The 17,496-nt window shown below is 37.5% G+C and overlaps 1 protein-coding gene across 2 annotated transcripts in view; it reads right to left on the reverse strand.

Moving 5' to 3' along the window:
* PCDH9 (protocadherin 9) overlaps positions 1-11,173 on the reverse strand; it is a 969,142-nt gene extending 957,969 nt beyond the window's left edge. For both annotated transcript variants that reach the window (XM_029210162.1, XM_029210161.1), the window contains exons 1-2: positions 10,613-11,173; positions 6,173-9,343 (exon numbers count right to left, since the gene is read on the reverse strand). In XM_029210162.1, coding sequence (XP_029065995.1) covers positions 6,173-9,208 — 3,036 coding nt within the window. In that variant the 5' untranslated portion in view covers positions 9,209-9,343; positions 10,613-11,173. The remainder of the gene's footprint in view (positions 1-6,172; positions 9,344-10,612) is intronic.
* Positions 11,174-17,496: the final 6,323 nt, after the last annotated feature.

Below are 17,496 nucleotides of genomic sequence, written 5' to 3' on the forward strand. Positions count from 1 at the left end.
CAATCATGGTAATATATCTTTCTTGTTCTGTATTTCTGATGACTGACAGCCCAATAGGTTTGTATCAAACAAAGGCAAAAAGCATGTGTTCCTTTCCAATGAAATGTTGGACAGATTTAACAGCTATCTGAAATAACTCATGAAATCTTAAACAGTGAAGTATATTTCCTTTTGTAATTGAGACGTCATATTTCTACATTTGGATTTGCTTTTGTGATCCCATATAAATTTTAGGGGAGCCAACCTTTAAAAAGGCCATAACACATCAGCATTATTACTTATTGAACATGACTCCTATGCCTCTAGATACTTACAACTTTAAAGCGAGCCCCTTGTTGACTTGCATTCTTGAATTTTCACGAATACCCGGTCTGTGATTAGTGTCATATTTCAACAAACCTGATATAAATTTTAGGGCTCTGGTATGTAATAAATTCTGAGAAATATATTAAACATAAAATCAGCTGTCAGGAAAGCAAAAACTTAAAAATACACATAAAACAATTCTTTCTTAGTTTCCAACTACATGAAATATATGATATTAACTGATTTGTTAATATTACTGAGACAAATTTATAGTTTCAATAGAGGGTCCCCTTCAAGAAAACACCAGACTAAATTCAGAGAAAACTTACTGCAAGGATTTTAAGTGAAAGTGGTAAACAATCCACAGTTGTCTTTTTGCCTGTTTTAACTGCATGCAAGCTAAGAGCTCAACTCTGACAAAATCAAACTGAGAAAGTACTAAAGATGAGCCATGCAGTTGACATGGTCTCAAATTCTGCAAACACTCAATCTGGTACTGCTGGACCAACACAAGCACTATAGCTTTTCCCATTTGGTGGATTTCTGCATTACCCCACTCCCAACCCGCAAAATTTAGAAATCAAACAATCTAAATAACATATTAAAAATAATTGTGAAAACAGAGCTTATAAGAAGATAATTTAAAGGTTTTATTTTCCTATCTCAGTACTGTCATGTAAAATAATGTAATGTGAAAAATAATTCATGAAGATGTCATTTCTAATATTTTGGGTGTAATTTACATACATCTCCTATATGTCAATAAGAAAATGAAACTTTAAGAGTCAAATAATTCAGAACTGGTTAGGAGGAAATCTGATTTTAGATCTGAGCTTTTGTATTAAGTCCAAATTCTGTTTTACTATTTCATGTATTATATTTTAATTTGTACTATTATGAGAAGATAAATTTTAGCTTGAAATATTTAACTAACAAGACTATGCATACAACATAAGAATATAACACATTAGTATAAGTACAATATTTACAAGGTAATTTTAATGATGCCAAAGCCTGTTCTGTGACAAGATGAGGATGACTAATCTGAAGCTAAGGGAACATCAGTTTATGGTGTTGCATATATATAGAATTCATTGCAACAAAATTTTAAAAAATAAGATAATAGAATAGTTTAACTACTGAAATTATTTTCTCTATGTTAACAAATGTTCAGTAATCAGTAGACATGTCCATGCCCAATACAGTGGTAACTTTTTACTTTTATTCTCCTTAAGGTTATTAGCAACAAAGGCTAAAATGTAACTTGAATTTTATACCTTAGGTGTATCAAACTGAAAACAAATATAAAATATTTGTCTCACAAAACCAAGAGGAAAGGTAGCCAGGCTGAATGGATGGCCCACGCTCATTTCAAATTCCTGAATGAATATCCAAGGGGTCTGGGTATCTACTAATTTCATGACATAGATCACTTAGCAAAGGAGTAGAAACAAAAATCACAACTGATAACATTTTAAATATAATTTGCATCTTGAGGAGCAATTTTTTTCCATATGCCACCTATGTTCATCCCTCACAGTATACTGCAAAATTTAACAGTTTAAAATATCTTAAAGTTTTTGCTAGCTTCACATTAGTTAACATTTGCTCCCTTCACTTTCAATTTCATTTTTCTTTCTTACTGTTCTAAATAGAAATTCTATGACTATCTTGTGCATTTTGCATGACATAACAGCATTTCAGTAACAGCTGCAGTGGGAGTCTCAAAAATGAGAAGAAATCATAAAAGTAATATAGTATCTCTGAATGATTGGGAATAAAGTAATTCCCTTTATGCTGAAAAAGTATATGCATACACTTGAGTATGGCATGCAAACATATTTTCAATATATAATTTCTTCAATATATATACAAATGTATATATGAGCAAATACTCTAGATTGTGAAAAGTTAAAGTAAGGATGTTTAAGCTCTAAAATAAGCATTTCATTTAGAAAATTAAACGTAACTGTTTACCCTGAACCAAACTCACAGTACAGCTATTATAGATTGTTTTATTACCGTAAGAAGTTGTCAAGTGTAAATAGGTCATTTTTTAAATTCTTTAACATTTTCATTTATACCCCTGCAAAAAGCACAATGGGGCCAAGAAAATTAATTCCCCAAATGCTGTCAATCAGGTTGGGAAACAGCAATAAACAGCTAACTGTAAAGCCTCCAGCTACAATAAAACTGCTTTCAATAAGAGCTGAGAGTTGGAGTATGCAAAAACAGGTCCTCTGGAAATGATAATCTGAAAGGGAAAGGGGCTGACATTTCTTGTCCCAATATGCTGAGGCAGTGAGTCTCAAAGTATGGTCCCTGGATTGGCAGCATCGGTATCACCTAGGATCTTGTCAGCAATGCAAATTTTCAGGCTTGACCCTAGTGATACTGAACCTAACCTCTGGGATTGGGGACCAACAACCCATGATTTAAGAAACATTCCAAATGCTTCTGAGACACCTTAAAATTTGAGAACTTAATATTATATTTTAAAAATCCTACTCATTAAGGAGATATTTTCCTTTTAGAGAAAATATGCCAATGAGCTTTGTCATTTAAAGCCCTACTGGAAATGATAATGTTGTCATCTTCTCAACCTTGTAACAGTGAACTTTGTTTATTTATGTATAAATATCAAGATATAATCTAGCTCTTTAAAAAAGGGACATTTAATTCAATCTGTGAATACTAAGGATACTTCCAAAAATTCATAAAAAATAATTTGTGGAAGATTCAGTGACAGATTTGTTATATTCAAGGAAAATGAAAGTTTAGTAAAATAGAGTGGTTGAGGAATGTGGTTTATGAATGTTTTATAACACATGAGGGAAAAAAGCAGGGGAAAAAAAGCCAGACAAAATAAGAATCAATGCACTATAACAAAACTCATGGTGTAAATGTCAGACATTATGTTTTCATTGTACAGACAATACAAACTCATGATATTTAAGTTTGGTAACCCTTTGCTCAAGAATCTTGCATTTTACCCACACTTCAACTAGCACCATAAAGTGAAAATGTGTTTCTGTTAACAGCAATCTTTGCCCACTCAACTAAAAATCTTCACAGATTATCCCTTAGTTTATAAATTCCTTTGAAAGTTTTTGTTGTAATAAGCCCTACTTTTTCAAAATTGTGTTGCTTCAGGAGCACATTTTGTATTTATGTGAAGCCACTAGTTGAAGTGAAGGAGCTAAAAAAAATAATTTTTACTTTTTAGCTTAACTAGAACATCTTTAATAACAGCCATATAGTTCAGTGAAAAAATAATTTAAAGGATAGTATATATATGTGTGTTCTTCATTCATAGAAAATATGCCTCTTTCATAGTAAAATTGTACACATTTCTATCACCATCACCTGTCCTTACTTCCAGAAGTATTGGAAGTATACTTCCAGAAGTATTCCTTTTCTACAACATTGCAATTTTTCTTTCTCAGCATGAAAACTTCTAAAAGGTGTAAATAAGAAAAGCCATTTCAGTAGCTCTTTACCATAATAGTGAATTATAGGTACATTTGAACATTGAAATGCCTACAAGGAGAACAGCATAGTAACACATGGTCTCAAGGAATGTCTAAAATGCACTTTCGTTCCAGTTAGAGAATTACTCAGCATCTTATTTCAAAGATTACATCATACAAACAAATTTCCTATGACTGACTAAGCCTCGACAAAAGATCTTTCCCATACTTTGCTGAAATGCACTTAACGTTTATGTCACTGTACTGTATATAGATTCAACTTTGGGGAAGAAGTCAGAAAAAGTGTGTCTGTACATCAATGCTCATAATACCCACCACACATAATATGAAAAGAAAGATGACGACGTGGGAATAATATCAGCATGTTTCTTTGGAAAACAAATTTCAGATTTTATATGAAAAGTTTTAAATCGTGTTATATTTTTCAAGATATTATGCAAATCATAAAATATCATCAGTATTTTGAGTGACTTTCCCATTAAAAGCAAATAATAAAAAGCCATGTTTTCTTTTCATTAAAATAGCAACTTTATATTTAAATCCACTTAGTTTCAAAAGTTACTTTTCTCATCATGATTAACTATTTACCAACATTTATAAACCTCTACTAAACGCAGATATTTTACCTTTAAAACATCAAACCTCTTTTAAAAAGCTCATGAAGTTAACATGAAAATAACTCATTCCAAATTCTATGTATATCCAGTAACTTCCGTATTCTCCTCTAGAACCTCCAAACTGACTTATTTTAATTCCTTTCATCCTGTGCATTCAAGCTCTTGTACTTTCTAAATGTTGTACATATTTAATCTTTTAAGAAATGTAGATTTTAGTTGTAAAATCGTAGGCGTTATACTTAATGTTCTGAACGAATCTCTGTGATTCACTGCCAGAATGATTTTAATAAATATCTTACTACCATGAAACCTTAAAGTCACTGCAGAGCAACAAACATTGGATGGTGAGAGACAGAGTTTCAATAGACCATTCTCACCAGTCCCACCACCACAGGAAAAAAAGAAAAACTCTTGACTTTTCAAATACTAAGCAATGACTGTCAATACTATCCTGAAAATTCATCTTGCTTTACTTGATTCTCTAAAATCTGTATGTTCCTTATTTTTAACAAATTCAGATGGGTCATCACCATAGGTGGACTCAATACCAACAAAGATAGAACTTGGATTACAAAATCCTAGAAAGTTGGTGTGTGAGAGCTGATCACAAAAGGGCAAGCAAATGAACTGACATGCTAGTTGCTCCAGAGCAACTATCATTAAATAAAAGGTATCTTTGGCTATAATACCAGCTTGATCTTTCCCTCTCCCTTTCCTTGCTACTGTGGGATTGGCAGCTGGCCAGCACAAGGGACATGATACCCTAGTGCCATCTACAGGCTATTACTGACACTCAAATTTCATGGCAACAGACAAGCACCAGTGAAATAAATTAGACAGCGCTGCATTTAAATCTTTATTAACAAGGAATTATTAGACCTAAGAAAAACTAATTCTGGATTTGATTGAAATATGAGTTTCTCAGCCTCTTAATCCCTCTTCATATGGCATATTTCACAGTTTAAAATGAGTTATGACAGATCACTTATGCATTACTAAGATGAGAGAATATTTACAATGGATTCATTCTTTTCTGTATAAACCAGTACTATTAGGGAGAAAGTATTCCTTCTTCCTTCTTCTTTTCTTTTTTTTTTTTTTTTTGAAAGAGTACTTTGGCCATTGTGGACAATCTGCAAACCTTCCTATTCAACCCCCAATTTACTATATTAAAATAAAATCATCTGAAATTAAAGAGAAGACTTCCTATATGGCTTAGTCGCAATCTATCAACAATCATGTGCTTCACAGCTGATATACATTTATTCTACTATCTTTTTTAGAGACTAAAAAAACATTAACCCCTTTAGCAACCACAGCTGTAACATAATTATAGTCACACCTTCAAACATCATTTAAAACTTGAGATTTGAAGGTGACTTTTGAGATCAAATGGTAATGTGAAAATCTTGAAGCAGTCAATTTGGAAACCCCAGGAGGAGAATTTGGCCTATCAGGACAGGTTTTATTCTTCAGCAAATGTTATCTTGGGACATTTTGGAATAATTTCCTCTTTTCATCTTTTGACATTTGAAGGAAACTGGGAGTTTAAATAATTCTCAGAACTCAGAAATTTCAAAGCTGTTCTAAAAATTCTTGACTGAGCCCCAGAGGAATAGAAAAGGGGTCAAGTTTTTTTTTCCCCTCTTTATAACTAAGCTAAAGTTAGACCAAAACAAGAGACACACTGGCACGTTAATACTGGTTGACTGGGCACTTGTATGCAGTACTTATAGACCAGTAAAAGTGCTCATTTACCTGTCTGGTGTGTAAGGGGCCCTTTGTCTTGAAGCCTCCTTGGGAACTGCACTCTGAGGCACTGAAGTGATCTGAACTAGTGGAAGAGCGTTTGGAAAGGGTGTCACAACCCCCGACAAAGGTGTTGTCCAACGGGAGCTCCTGAATCACGTGATGCTTTTTCACAGAAACCGGAGTGTCTGGTTTAAGATGGAAAGCGGGCTGTGGAGAAGCGGATTTGTAGTGCTTGGCCAGGTCAGGGCTGTTCGGCTTGAAGGTGGTTGGAGGTGCCGGACCCCAGTCAAATCTACCTATGCTTTGCTCTTCCAGCTCAGCCGGCAGGCTTATTGTCCCATTGATGGGTTCGTGAACTGCATCATCGGGTTTGGACTCTTCGATGGTAACAAAGTTCAAAAGAGAGCTCTTGGGAGACTTTCTTTTCTTCCTTTTCTTTTTCTTGTTTTGTTTGTTCTCCTGGTTGGGGGACATCCATTCGGCACCTTGCTTGCTCCTCTGAGCTGCTTTGAATCTTGATGCATGGCGACAGCGCACCAGAACGGTGACGAAGATCACGACGATGACCACCATGGCACCTGCGACAATGGCGATCATGATGGTGAGATAGTCCTCGTTTTGATAGGGTTGGCTGCTATCGCCTATGTTCCTGTCCAATGGGGTCTCCATAGTCCTGCGAATCAAGTCATAGATATAGGAGGCATTGCCAGCAGTGTCATTAACATAAAGAAAAACAAGCACAAGTGTGTGCAGAGACTTAGGGTATCCCAGGTCACTTATGTTGACCACCAATCGGTGCAAGCCCACATCAGTAGGTGCTGGTTTTTCTTCCAGAGTGATGTTACCTGTTACTGGATCAATCCGAAACAGGCCTTTGTTGTTCCCACTCACAATTGTATACTTAAGTTCAGCATTCATCCCAGTGTCAATATCCACTGCAAAAACTTCTGCTATCACAGAGCCAGGAATGGCTGAGAGAGGCACCAACTTAAAAGAAGTATTAGAAGGTGGCGAAATGACAACTGGACTATTGTCATTGACATCCATGACATTTATAGTTACTTTTGCAGTAGAGGAACGGGGTGGTTGTCCCCCATCAGTGGCTTTGACATCGAAAGTGTAGGAACTCTGCTGCTCTCTGTCAAATGAGACATTTGACTTTATGACTCCAGAATAGGGATCCAACACAAAATTATCATTGTCATTTAGAATGGAAAGAGTCACAGCTTTATTCTCTCCAGCATCTGCATCTGTCACTGTGATTACCCCCACGGTACTATACTTTGGCAGATTCTCAGACACAAAAAATTGAAAATGATTATGAGTAAACTTGGGGCTATTGTCATTCTCATCCAGAACAGTAACTATCACAGCCGCTTGGCTTTGGAGGGGAGGGGTCCCATTGTCCCTGGCAGTTACTGTAAAAATGAATCTTTCTTGTTCTTCCCTGTCAAAGACTCTGGAGGCTGTCAAAACTCCTGTCTTTCGGTCCAGATCAAAGAAGGAGGCATTCGGTCCAAGCTGATAAACAATATCTGCATTTTTCCCACTGTCTTCATCTGTGGCACTAATAGTTGTTAAGTACAACCCACGTCGGTTGTTTTCAGAAACTGACAGCTCAATTACAGGCTGGTTGAAAATTGGTGGGTTGTCATTTTCGTCCTCAAGCTTAACCCTTACCAGAGCAGTCTGATTTAAACTGGGCTTCCCAGAATCAGAGGCAACAATTTTAAAGCTGAATTCTTTGGTGCCCTCATAGTCCAACAAAGAGGAGGTCTCTAACAAATATTGGTTGTCGTATACTGCCTTCAAGTGAAACGGGACCTCTCTTTCAATAAAACAGATCACTTTGCCATTCACATCTGTGTCCTTATCTGAAACTGTAATTAGGGCGATCTTTGTATTGACAGGATCTTTCTCAGACAGATACACTGTGCCATTGATGGGACTTATAATGTACCTGAGGTCTATGTTTGGAGGGTTATCATTTACATCAGTAACATTGATGGTAACCGTTGCTCGAGCGGGAGTGGAGCTGCCATCACTAGCCAGCACTGTCACTTTGTGAATGGCTGTCTCCTCTCGATCTAAGGACCTCTGAACTGTAATCAACCCAGTAGTATTATTTAAAGCAAAGAGTCTTTTGGTTGCAGGGGCGACCTGGGCACCAAAAATGTACCGGATTTCAGCATTACTGCCTATATCTGCATCAGTGGCATGGAGCTGAATTACAGAGGTGCCTACGGGAGCATTCTCTGGAATGTGCACCTCCACTAGACCCTCTTTAAACACTGGCCTGTTGTCATTTACATCACTTACTGTGACCTGCAGTATGGCTGTGCTGGATTTCTGTGGAGTGCCTCCATCCTCTACTTTGATTTTCATCACATAGGTATCTTTCTGTTCTCTGTCCAAGTTTTGCTGAACAATCAATTGTGGCCACTTCTCTCCTTCCGGAGTTTCCACGATATCCAGTCCAAAAACACTCTGCCCATTTAACAATTCATAATGCTGTACACCATTGAAGCCTGTGTCAGGATCTGTTGCTGATGGAATTGGAAAGCGGCTGTTGATCAAAGTGTTTTCTGGGATGGAAATATTGATGACAGGAGATGGAAACATGGGGGCATTATCATTGGTATCCTTGACAATTATTTTAATTTTGATCAGCCTGAAAAAATCATTGGGGAGGATCACCACCTCAAGTTCAAAGAAACACTCATTCTCCTCATCATAAGAGGCTCCAGCACAGAGTTTTTCTCTGTCTATTCTATTGGAGGTCGTGAAAATTTCGCCAGTGCTACTGGATACTTTCACCAAAGGGGCATCCCCAGCTTTAGAAACCAGTCTGTAGACAAGGCTAGCGCTGGTCCCTGTGGCAGCATTGATGTGAGAAATGTTCAGATCCTTTGGTATGTTTCCTATGGGCACATTTTCAGGCAATTCCTCTCTAATAGTGTAAATAAGTTCTTGAGCTATTGCAGAATCCAGCCTTAAACAGGCAATCAGAGCAGCCAACAGGTAAAAATCCCTCAGGTCCATGATAATGTATTTATTTTCTTTTCCTGGGTTTTAGGGTTTAAAGGTTTCCACTGAGGAATGATGCACAAGTTACAAGAGGAAGCGTGCATGGGCTGGAGGATGCATTACATCTCATGACTTATTTGGAGACAGCCACTGTCAACACAATCATATAAACAATATTATTCTTCAGTAAACAAAAGCACACAGTCACGAAATATCACAACACATTTTCCCACTGCATATTAGTAAACATGGCAGTTTGTTCTGCCACTGTTTGCAACTTAACTCTGTGGATAAAAATACTAAATATCCCAGGCTTGTTGCATTTGCCCAGAGAAAATGAAATTATCTACTTTTGAATTAAAGACAGCTGCTCTTTTTACCTGTATTCACCCACACTGTTTTCAGGATACTGTTTAATTCAAAACATGCATTCTTGTTCTCTTTTTCCCCTCCACCACCACCACGCCCCCACCCCCCATCTCCTCCCATTCACACTCCCCCTCCCCCCGGCTTACCCGCCTCCTGGCTTCTAACCGACCTCCCTTAGTTTTTTTGGGAGCCAGTGAAAAACACTAACTACTTAGCTATGGTTCCTGCTAATTGCTTTCTCACATGTCATACGTGATGCGTTTTCTTCTCTGCCACACTGAGTCATCTCTTTCTTCTAAAAAGACTATCTTTTTTCTTTCCTCCCAGTTCTTCAACTGCCTTCTAAATACAATTTTACTGGGAAGCAAGCATCCGGACATGCTGCTGCAGCGACAGAAGCAAGTCTCTGGCCACTGTATAACCTCATTGCCTAAAAGCACAATACCAAGACCTTCAGTTTCTTACCCAGACCTTGCTCTCATTTCTCCATGTTGCCAAATTATCACCATTAGAATTAAGAAACACATTAAAACTTTTAGAATATATATAATAACATAAGATTCCTTATCCTAGAGGTGGAAGAGAGTGCCAGGATATAAGTGAAACGCAGCTAACATTTCCATGTAACAGCACAATATTTTCTACTGAGCATAAAAGAGGGGAAAAAAAATGCAGTTTCTTAACCCCGATCTCCAGTTGTAGTATTAGTAACATCTGCCACACGTAAATACTGCAACTAAATAACGCAGGTAAAAAGCCTTCTGCTTAGATGCCCTCCTAACTGCAATTTAAACGGGTGCAAGGCTCCACACAGCTACCTACTTGAGTAGAACTGGTCAGTACCCAGGCTCTAATCTTATCTGCATTAGGCTGCACGGTAGCTGATGCCCGCGATTAGTTCCGGCAGAGTGATGCAGGTAGGGATGCAGATACAGCCTAGTAGGTGAGCTCTGCCCCAACAGTCTACCCAACTACAAACATCCCTCGTCTACACCGAGGACATATCTAAACACAAAATTTACAATTGTGCATGCGAAACTTTACACTTACGTTAGTTGCCTCAACCTTTCCCCTTTCCCGGTATGCTGCAGTTAAAAATGAGCTGTTCCAACATATAGAAAGCCATGCGTCTGGTAGCACCAGTTTGGGGAGAAATCAGAAGCAGCAAAACGTTTCCTCCTTGTAAAATGTGTTGCTTCGGGCTGGCAAATTAGCAACTCCAGAGAACAAATTCACAGATTTGTCGTTAGTCATTCTCTCCACATTTCGTCTCTATTACCCACGGGGCCTGAGCTCTTCTGGTATTTAACGCACACACAACATCCAGTTGCACTTCTTCAGCTCGGGGGTATTTTCCACAGCATCAAACATACCATTTCCCTCCGATGTCAATACTGCTTAAGTCTCTAACTTCTTGTAGGAAACGTCAGAGTTGGGGTGATGGTGAGTCTCTGGCTGCTCTCGGGGTGGGTGACAGTGCCCGAAAAATTCCTAATTGGTTATCTGTTTCGTGCTTCGGAGACTCTAGGGCGCTCCTTCCTGTCTGGCATGCTCTCCCTCGCTCCCTTCTCCTTTGCCCCTCTCTCCTTCTCTCTCTTCTCTCTCTGAACTGAATTTCTTGATAGAACTCTCAATAACCCAGAGGGAGGGCGTGACGGTCTAAGCCCCTCCCCCGGCCCCTGATTGGCCCGTATCTTGCGGTGCGGGCGGCCGCAGCTGGGCGTGGAACAAGGCGCTGACTATCTGCCAGCCTCTCCTCCCCATCGCCCCCTCGGCAGCCGCGAAAACCCGGAGACCCGATCCTGGCCCCGGGAGAGCCGGGTTCCAGGAGGTGCACTGAGCATGCCCAGCAGGGTCCGGCCCGGGAGGGAAAAGGCGACGCTCCCCAGGCCCCCGCGGACGCGGCTCTCACGGGCGCTGAGGGGCTGGCGGCTGCTCCGGTCGGCACAGGGCAGCGAGCGGCCGAGACCCGGCGGTCGCACGAGCAGGGGGAGCGGGAGGCCGGCCGGGCGTGCGGGCGCGGATCCGGCAGCCTCGGGCACCGTTGTGGGCGGTTGGGGGATGCCGAGGCGGCTCAGCTGCCGGCGCACATTCCACACTTCTCTTTGCTAAATGGAGGGACCAAAATGCACAGATGGGAGAGTCCACGACTCACTGTCGGCCCTCGGAGGAGAGCACGGCCCAGCAGATCCCCGGAGCGCGTTAAACGGGCTACATTCCCGGTGCCGCAACTAGAGGCTTTTGCTGGCGAGGACATTGGCAAGAAGGGCAGAGAGGGCGGATAGGGAAGGTCGGGACAAAGGATATTCGAATCTCAATCAAGACCGGAAAGAAAATTAATTTGAGCCCTCCTTACGTGCAGGGTGACGGAAGCTGCCGGGAGAAAGGGAAAATGACAGCCTCTGGGATCCCCTAGTCACCCTAGTCAGCCCTAGGCCAGTCTGCTTAGCGGGGCGAAGTCTTGTCTCCAGTAGCAGGACGGGCCGCGGCGGCCGATCCAGGCTGTCCTTGCACTTCTGCTCCCGCCGCGTCCAGAACCTGTGAACCCAAGCTCGCCCGAACGCGCGGCTGCGGCAAAAGCCGCTTCACCTCACCTAACTGCAAACTTTGCTCGGGAGAGGCTGGAAAGAGTCCTGTCCAGCTGCTCCCCAAGCTGTGGAACGTTTCCTTTCCTCTTACACTTTCTGCTGATTCTAACTTGACATGTAGTACTTGTCTTTCCCTGTGCAATTCATTTCTCTGACTCCTGTTCCGTCGAGTATCCTCACGCGTTTCTCATTTTCATGCAAGAGCCGGATAGAATGACTCTCGAAAGGATTACCCTTTTTCCTTAAATATTGGCCCCGAAAGCACTATCTATATTTGATTGATCTTTTAAAATCAGTAAACCACGAAGGTTTGTTTTATGGGTTGTACCTACGACGCCAGATGCCTGAGTAAAGTTAGAAGCATTAATAATAGTAACAGTTCACTTGGAACAAAAAACATAATTTTTTTTTTTTGCATGACCTATAAAGGTTGTCTGAGAAGGTCTTAATGCATGATTGAATAACTTGTTCTAACTTACAGGGAGGATAAAGGGCATCTATTTTAAACCTCCGTGTTTCCCACTCTGTATTGGGCTGAAGATGCCTTGAAGGCTCTTTCATGTAGTTATGCACTGCGATGGCGTGTTCAGGAACACCTTTTGTTTTTGAATACAATGGCTCTCCTTTTTAAATATGAACACTTATTTTTAGATATTTAAATGTAAAAAAAAATCACTAAGCAAACCTACCAAACTTAGATATTGTATAAATAATTCCATTATTTAACCAATTCATCTGACATTGCAATTTTTCCACATCTATGGAAATGTAAGGATTTTTTTTGGACTTTTCCTCAGGTGTATATACACAGTAAAAGTGCAGTGCCTCAAAGCCCACTGTAAAATACATGAATCCCTTCTATGTGAAATATAAAACAGGTTTCTAGCAGACCATATGTTGATACTGTTTTTAAATGGCTAAATAACTTATGGTAGTATTTTGTATGATTAGAATATACAAAATTTAAGAATAAAAAGGACTGCTTAAGTAGCTAAAAAGTCAAAAGAAAAATATTACCTCATACAATAATGCAAGTGAGTTGAAGATTCTTTTATTTTACCACAGTGAATGATCATTTTGCCATTCACAAAATCTACAATTAAAGCTAGTGCATTGTTCCAATTGCCAACTAGTTCCAATTGAACTAGTTTAAAATAGTAATAGTAAAATAGTAAATGAACCATCATTCTGATACATTTACAATAAACATAGCAGCACAGCCAGTTTCCAGTTCATTTTGTAAGCATCAGTTATCTCACACTCTTATTCTAATCATACCGTAGTCATTTCAAAGTCACAACACATAGCTTAGCCATAATTAACATTATCACTCAGTGGAATTGTTTCTGTCTGCTAAGGGGTAGTTGCTTGTAGTCAGGACCCATTATTATCCTATGCTCATAAATGAAATCTTAGTATGAACACAGATGAAAGTTAAGGAAGAGAAAAATATCATCACATTATAAAAATTTATGACCATGAGACTTCAATTAACAGAAACCACAGGTCAAAGCCCCAAAACGAAGCACATGTAGATTCCTTTCAAAGGCCATTGAGTATGATATAGAAATAGAGCTACTGACTTCATTGCATTCCATCTTATGGGTGTTTATTTCGCATGTATAAATTAGTGGGATTCTTTAATCATAATAGTTTTACCTCTTAAAGCTAGAATAGTTGAAACTTGTTTGCCCTATTATATTTCAACTGCTAAACTCTTGAATGAGAACTGTTATTAGAGATCTTATTAATATTCCTGGAAGAAAATTAAATATGAAGGGTCATTTTCCTAACTCTCTGCTATCTTAACTTGAGGCTTCTGCCCAAACTACAATATAAAACATTTGCATATTGAGAGCTGCTCACAATCCACCACTCCTAATTTTGTTTTAAAAAGGTATATCTGCATAATTATGAATTAGGGGAATGATAATATTCATTAATTTTAGTTTTCGTAGGGGAACATCTATTGTTATTTTTTTGCTGCATTTTAATCACCTTTTTCTTTCATGAATTTAATAAAATGTTAGATTCTCATTTATATGATTTCCAGTATACATCTTCCAATATACATGTTACATTTCTGATTAGATCTCTTCAATTAACCCTTATACATCTTTGTCAATGCATGTTTTCTACAGCAAGGAATTATCACCTGTGTTGTACCTGATTAGTACTTTAAGAATTATGCCATCCAGGCTGTAGTAAAATTACCTTTGTGTTCTCTGCCGGTTATATAGGTCATGGGATACTTGTGAAGCTAAGTCACCTTCAGCCAGCTAAGCGAAGACTAAAATACTATTACAGATTTATACAGAAAGAGATATCGAGTTAGTGAAATTATTTTATATTGCAAGAATTTAATGTTGTTTATATATTTAAATAATAATTTCCATGTAATGGCATTTAATAACCTGAATTACTACGCAGTTCAGTTTGTTAATTGGATTTTCACCTATGATTTTCTAGTTACCACTCAACATTTTAAAATTACATTTCACACAGAGATCATAAAAGCTTTTTCATGTTACATTTTCTATAAATGACATAGACTGTGGTATTTGGAATGATCAAATGACCTCCTCAAGGATTTCAAGACTAAAATTTTCAACTCTAATGTACTAGTTCTATATTCCAATCAAAGGTAAAAATAAAATAATAAAATAAAATAATAAAATAAAATAAAATTCTATTGTGCCCTGTACTTCAAAATTTCCTTTAATCCAGATGTTTTATTGTGGATAACTGACATTAATCAATCAATCACAAGGACTTTTATGTCACAGCAGGTTTTATTGTCCCCATTTCGCAGAAGAGGCTAGACTATTGTACTGTATTTCCTGGGGGTAGAGCGGGAATTGTGTGAAAAATGCTAAGGATTATTTGTGTTACCACTATTTAGAAAATGACAATGCAGAATTTTAACACCACAAAAAGAAAATTAACACCTTTTAAAGCTGCAAAGTGTAGTAAGCTCCTTGAATCATTCTTTTGCTCTACAATTGGCTCTTTTCTTTGAACACCTTTCTTTTTTTTTTTTTTTTCTTTTCTATTAAGGAAAACTTAGACCAAGGTATTCAAATGACAAAGGAAAGCAGGTGACAAGAAGCTTCACTCTATGTGAATGACTGAACTAAATTTATCCCAATTTGCTATATTTTTATCACTGACTGATTATAGATGTCAGGTTTGTAGCTCTAACAGTTACTACAATATAAACTGACATTTTCCAGTGCCACTATTTTATCATGATTACTATATAAATAAAGAAAATATTGAATTTTCAGATTTCATTATTGGTTGTTTAAGACTTCATATAGACATAGCTCTCATAACAAATGGTTTCCGCATTACACGTAGGGCTCAAGCAATCACTTAGGAAACATGAAAAACTGGTTTAATGATAGTAAAGAGAGAATAAATATAAGTTTAAATAATTTGATCATTTTAAAATAATGTAATTTCAAGGGAAATATACAAAACTTCCTATTCTTGTGTCTGTATGATATTTATTTTTGTAAGACTTGTTCAATTAGAATATCAAGTATGATCAATTCATATTTACATAAATGATAAATGTCCGAATATAACATACACATTATTTGAAAGCATCTCTATTTACACTAAAAATAGAGATAGAAAAATGTTGAGATAAGAACATGTTTTAAGCACAAATGCATTTGCCCAAAGATAATTGGGAAATTATTTTTCATAGATATTAGAACTATTTTAAGTTAAAATATAGTAAAAATTTTAAAATTCTCTTTCAGTAGTATTATTTCTTATCATAGGAGTATGTTGCTAAAAATAGGAGTTTATATCACTTGAAACAACATCATTCTAGTCACTTTCATTCCTTGTTCCCCTCCCCCCCAATTTCTTCATGCATATGTTTCTTTTATGCCTATTTTCCCTGTCCTCTTTAAAAAAAATAATAAGCTCACATAATATCCTTCTAGGAGCCCAATTTGTTACATAATGTGTATATAAATAGACTTACTAATATAGGGCAGGATAGATAAGCCTCATTTTTCGCATATAGTCTCCTCACAGGGACCAAATTCAACCGACAGTCCCCCTTGAACTGAATTAGGATGAGTCAGGGAGACCATGCATATTCCCTTGACTCCTGCAGCCTCTATATCACTGATGACACCCAAATAATGGAGATAGGGCTTGCTCAGCCTTTACAAGACAGTGAAATGCTTTGCTTGGGATTTAAGTCAATAACACTCTGCTTACAAAAATTGTGTTTTTGTGTGTGTGTGCATATACATAATTCTTTAAAATAATGTTTTTTTCTTAAATGAAAATCTTATTTTGCAGTACACACTAATACAGTCCTTAAAAGATCCTAAAATGCACATCATCTTTTCAATCCTATGCTTATGAATTGACTGTGTGTCAGCCTCAAACAGATTGGTGAATTTTTAGAATGGATTAAAAGAGCCTCGAAGAAACTTCTTGGCTGTATGGAATGGGGTCATCATAAGAGAGATTTATTTTTTTCAATAGCATGTTACAAGAAACATTATACGTGGAGTTTACAAGAAAGACTATTTAGAAAAATTTTCCTTGGAAAAATATAACTTGTAAAATATAAGAAAAAGCAATAAATACCCCTAACAATTTCGAAATGATTATAAACATTTCTTTATGTCACAAATATATTTATGCAATGTGTTGATTTTGGGGAGTGAATTGCACCCATGTTTGAGTGCAATATCAGTATATCTAAGGCCTAATTGCAAATTCATTGTTTAGTTTTTAGAAGTAACAACTATACCAATGCAAGTGTCTTTAACAGCTATACTGGAAGAGTAATGAAACAAAAGATTAATTATCTTCCAGTAATATTTGTCCCTCACTATGGAAGTAGGCTGACTTTTTGATGTATTACAATAGATAAGTAGATCCTAAAGACCAGGTAACACTTTGGGTAAACACCGCAATTCGTAGGAAAAAGTGGAAAGTGAGAATTACATGAAAAGATTATAAAACACATATGGGACAAACTTAGTGTCATAAATCTATTCATTAATTCATTCAAAAATCTAATTTAAAGACCACACTAATGTAAAAATGCCTAAAAATCCCTACTATATTTTAAAAAACATCCTATAGGCTCAGCACAGAAATATTCAGCTATATTTCAAGCATAATTCAGCTGAGGGCTCTTACGGTTCGTTTGTTTGCAGTGAGGAATACTATACTGTGAGTCCTTTCTACTTTGATAATTCTCATCACAATATCTCTCCTTTATATTTTAGACTTTAAAAAATTTTTGCTTATTACATTAATCAATCGTTCTAAGGCTCAGTAGCAAGTTCTTGATAATATACATAA

Source organism: Monodon monoceros, unplaced genomic scaffold (genome assembly GCF_005190385.1).
Source record: "Monodon monoceros isolate NGI ecotype Baffin Bay Population unplaced genomic scaffold, NGI_Narwhal_1 Super_Scaffold_8, whole genome shotgun sequence".
NCBI lineage: Eukaryota > Metazoa > Chordata > Mammalia > Artiodactyla > Monodontidae > Monodon > Monodon monoceros.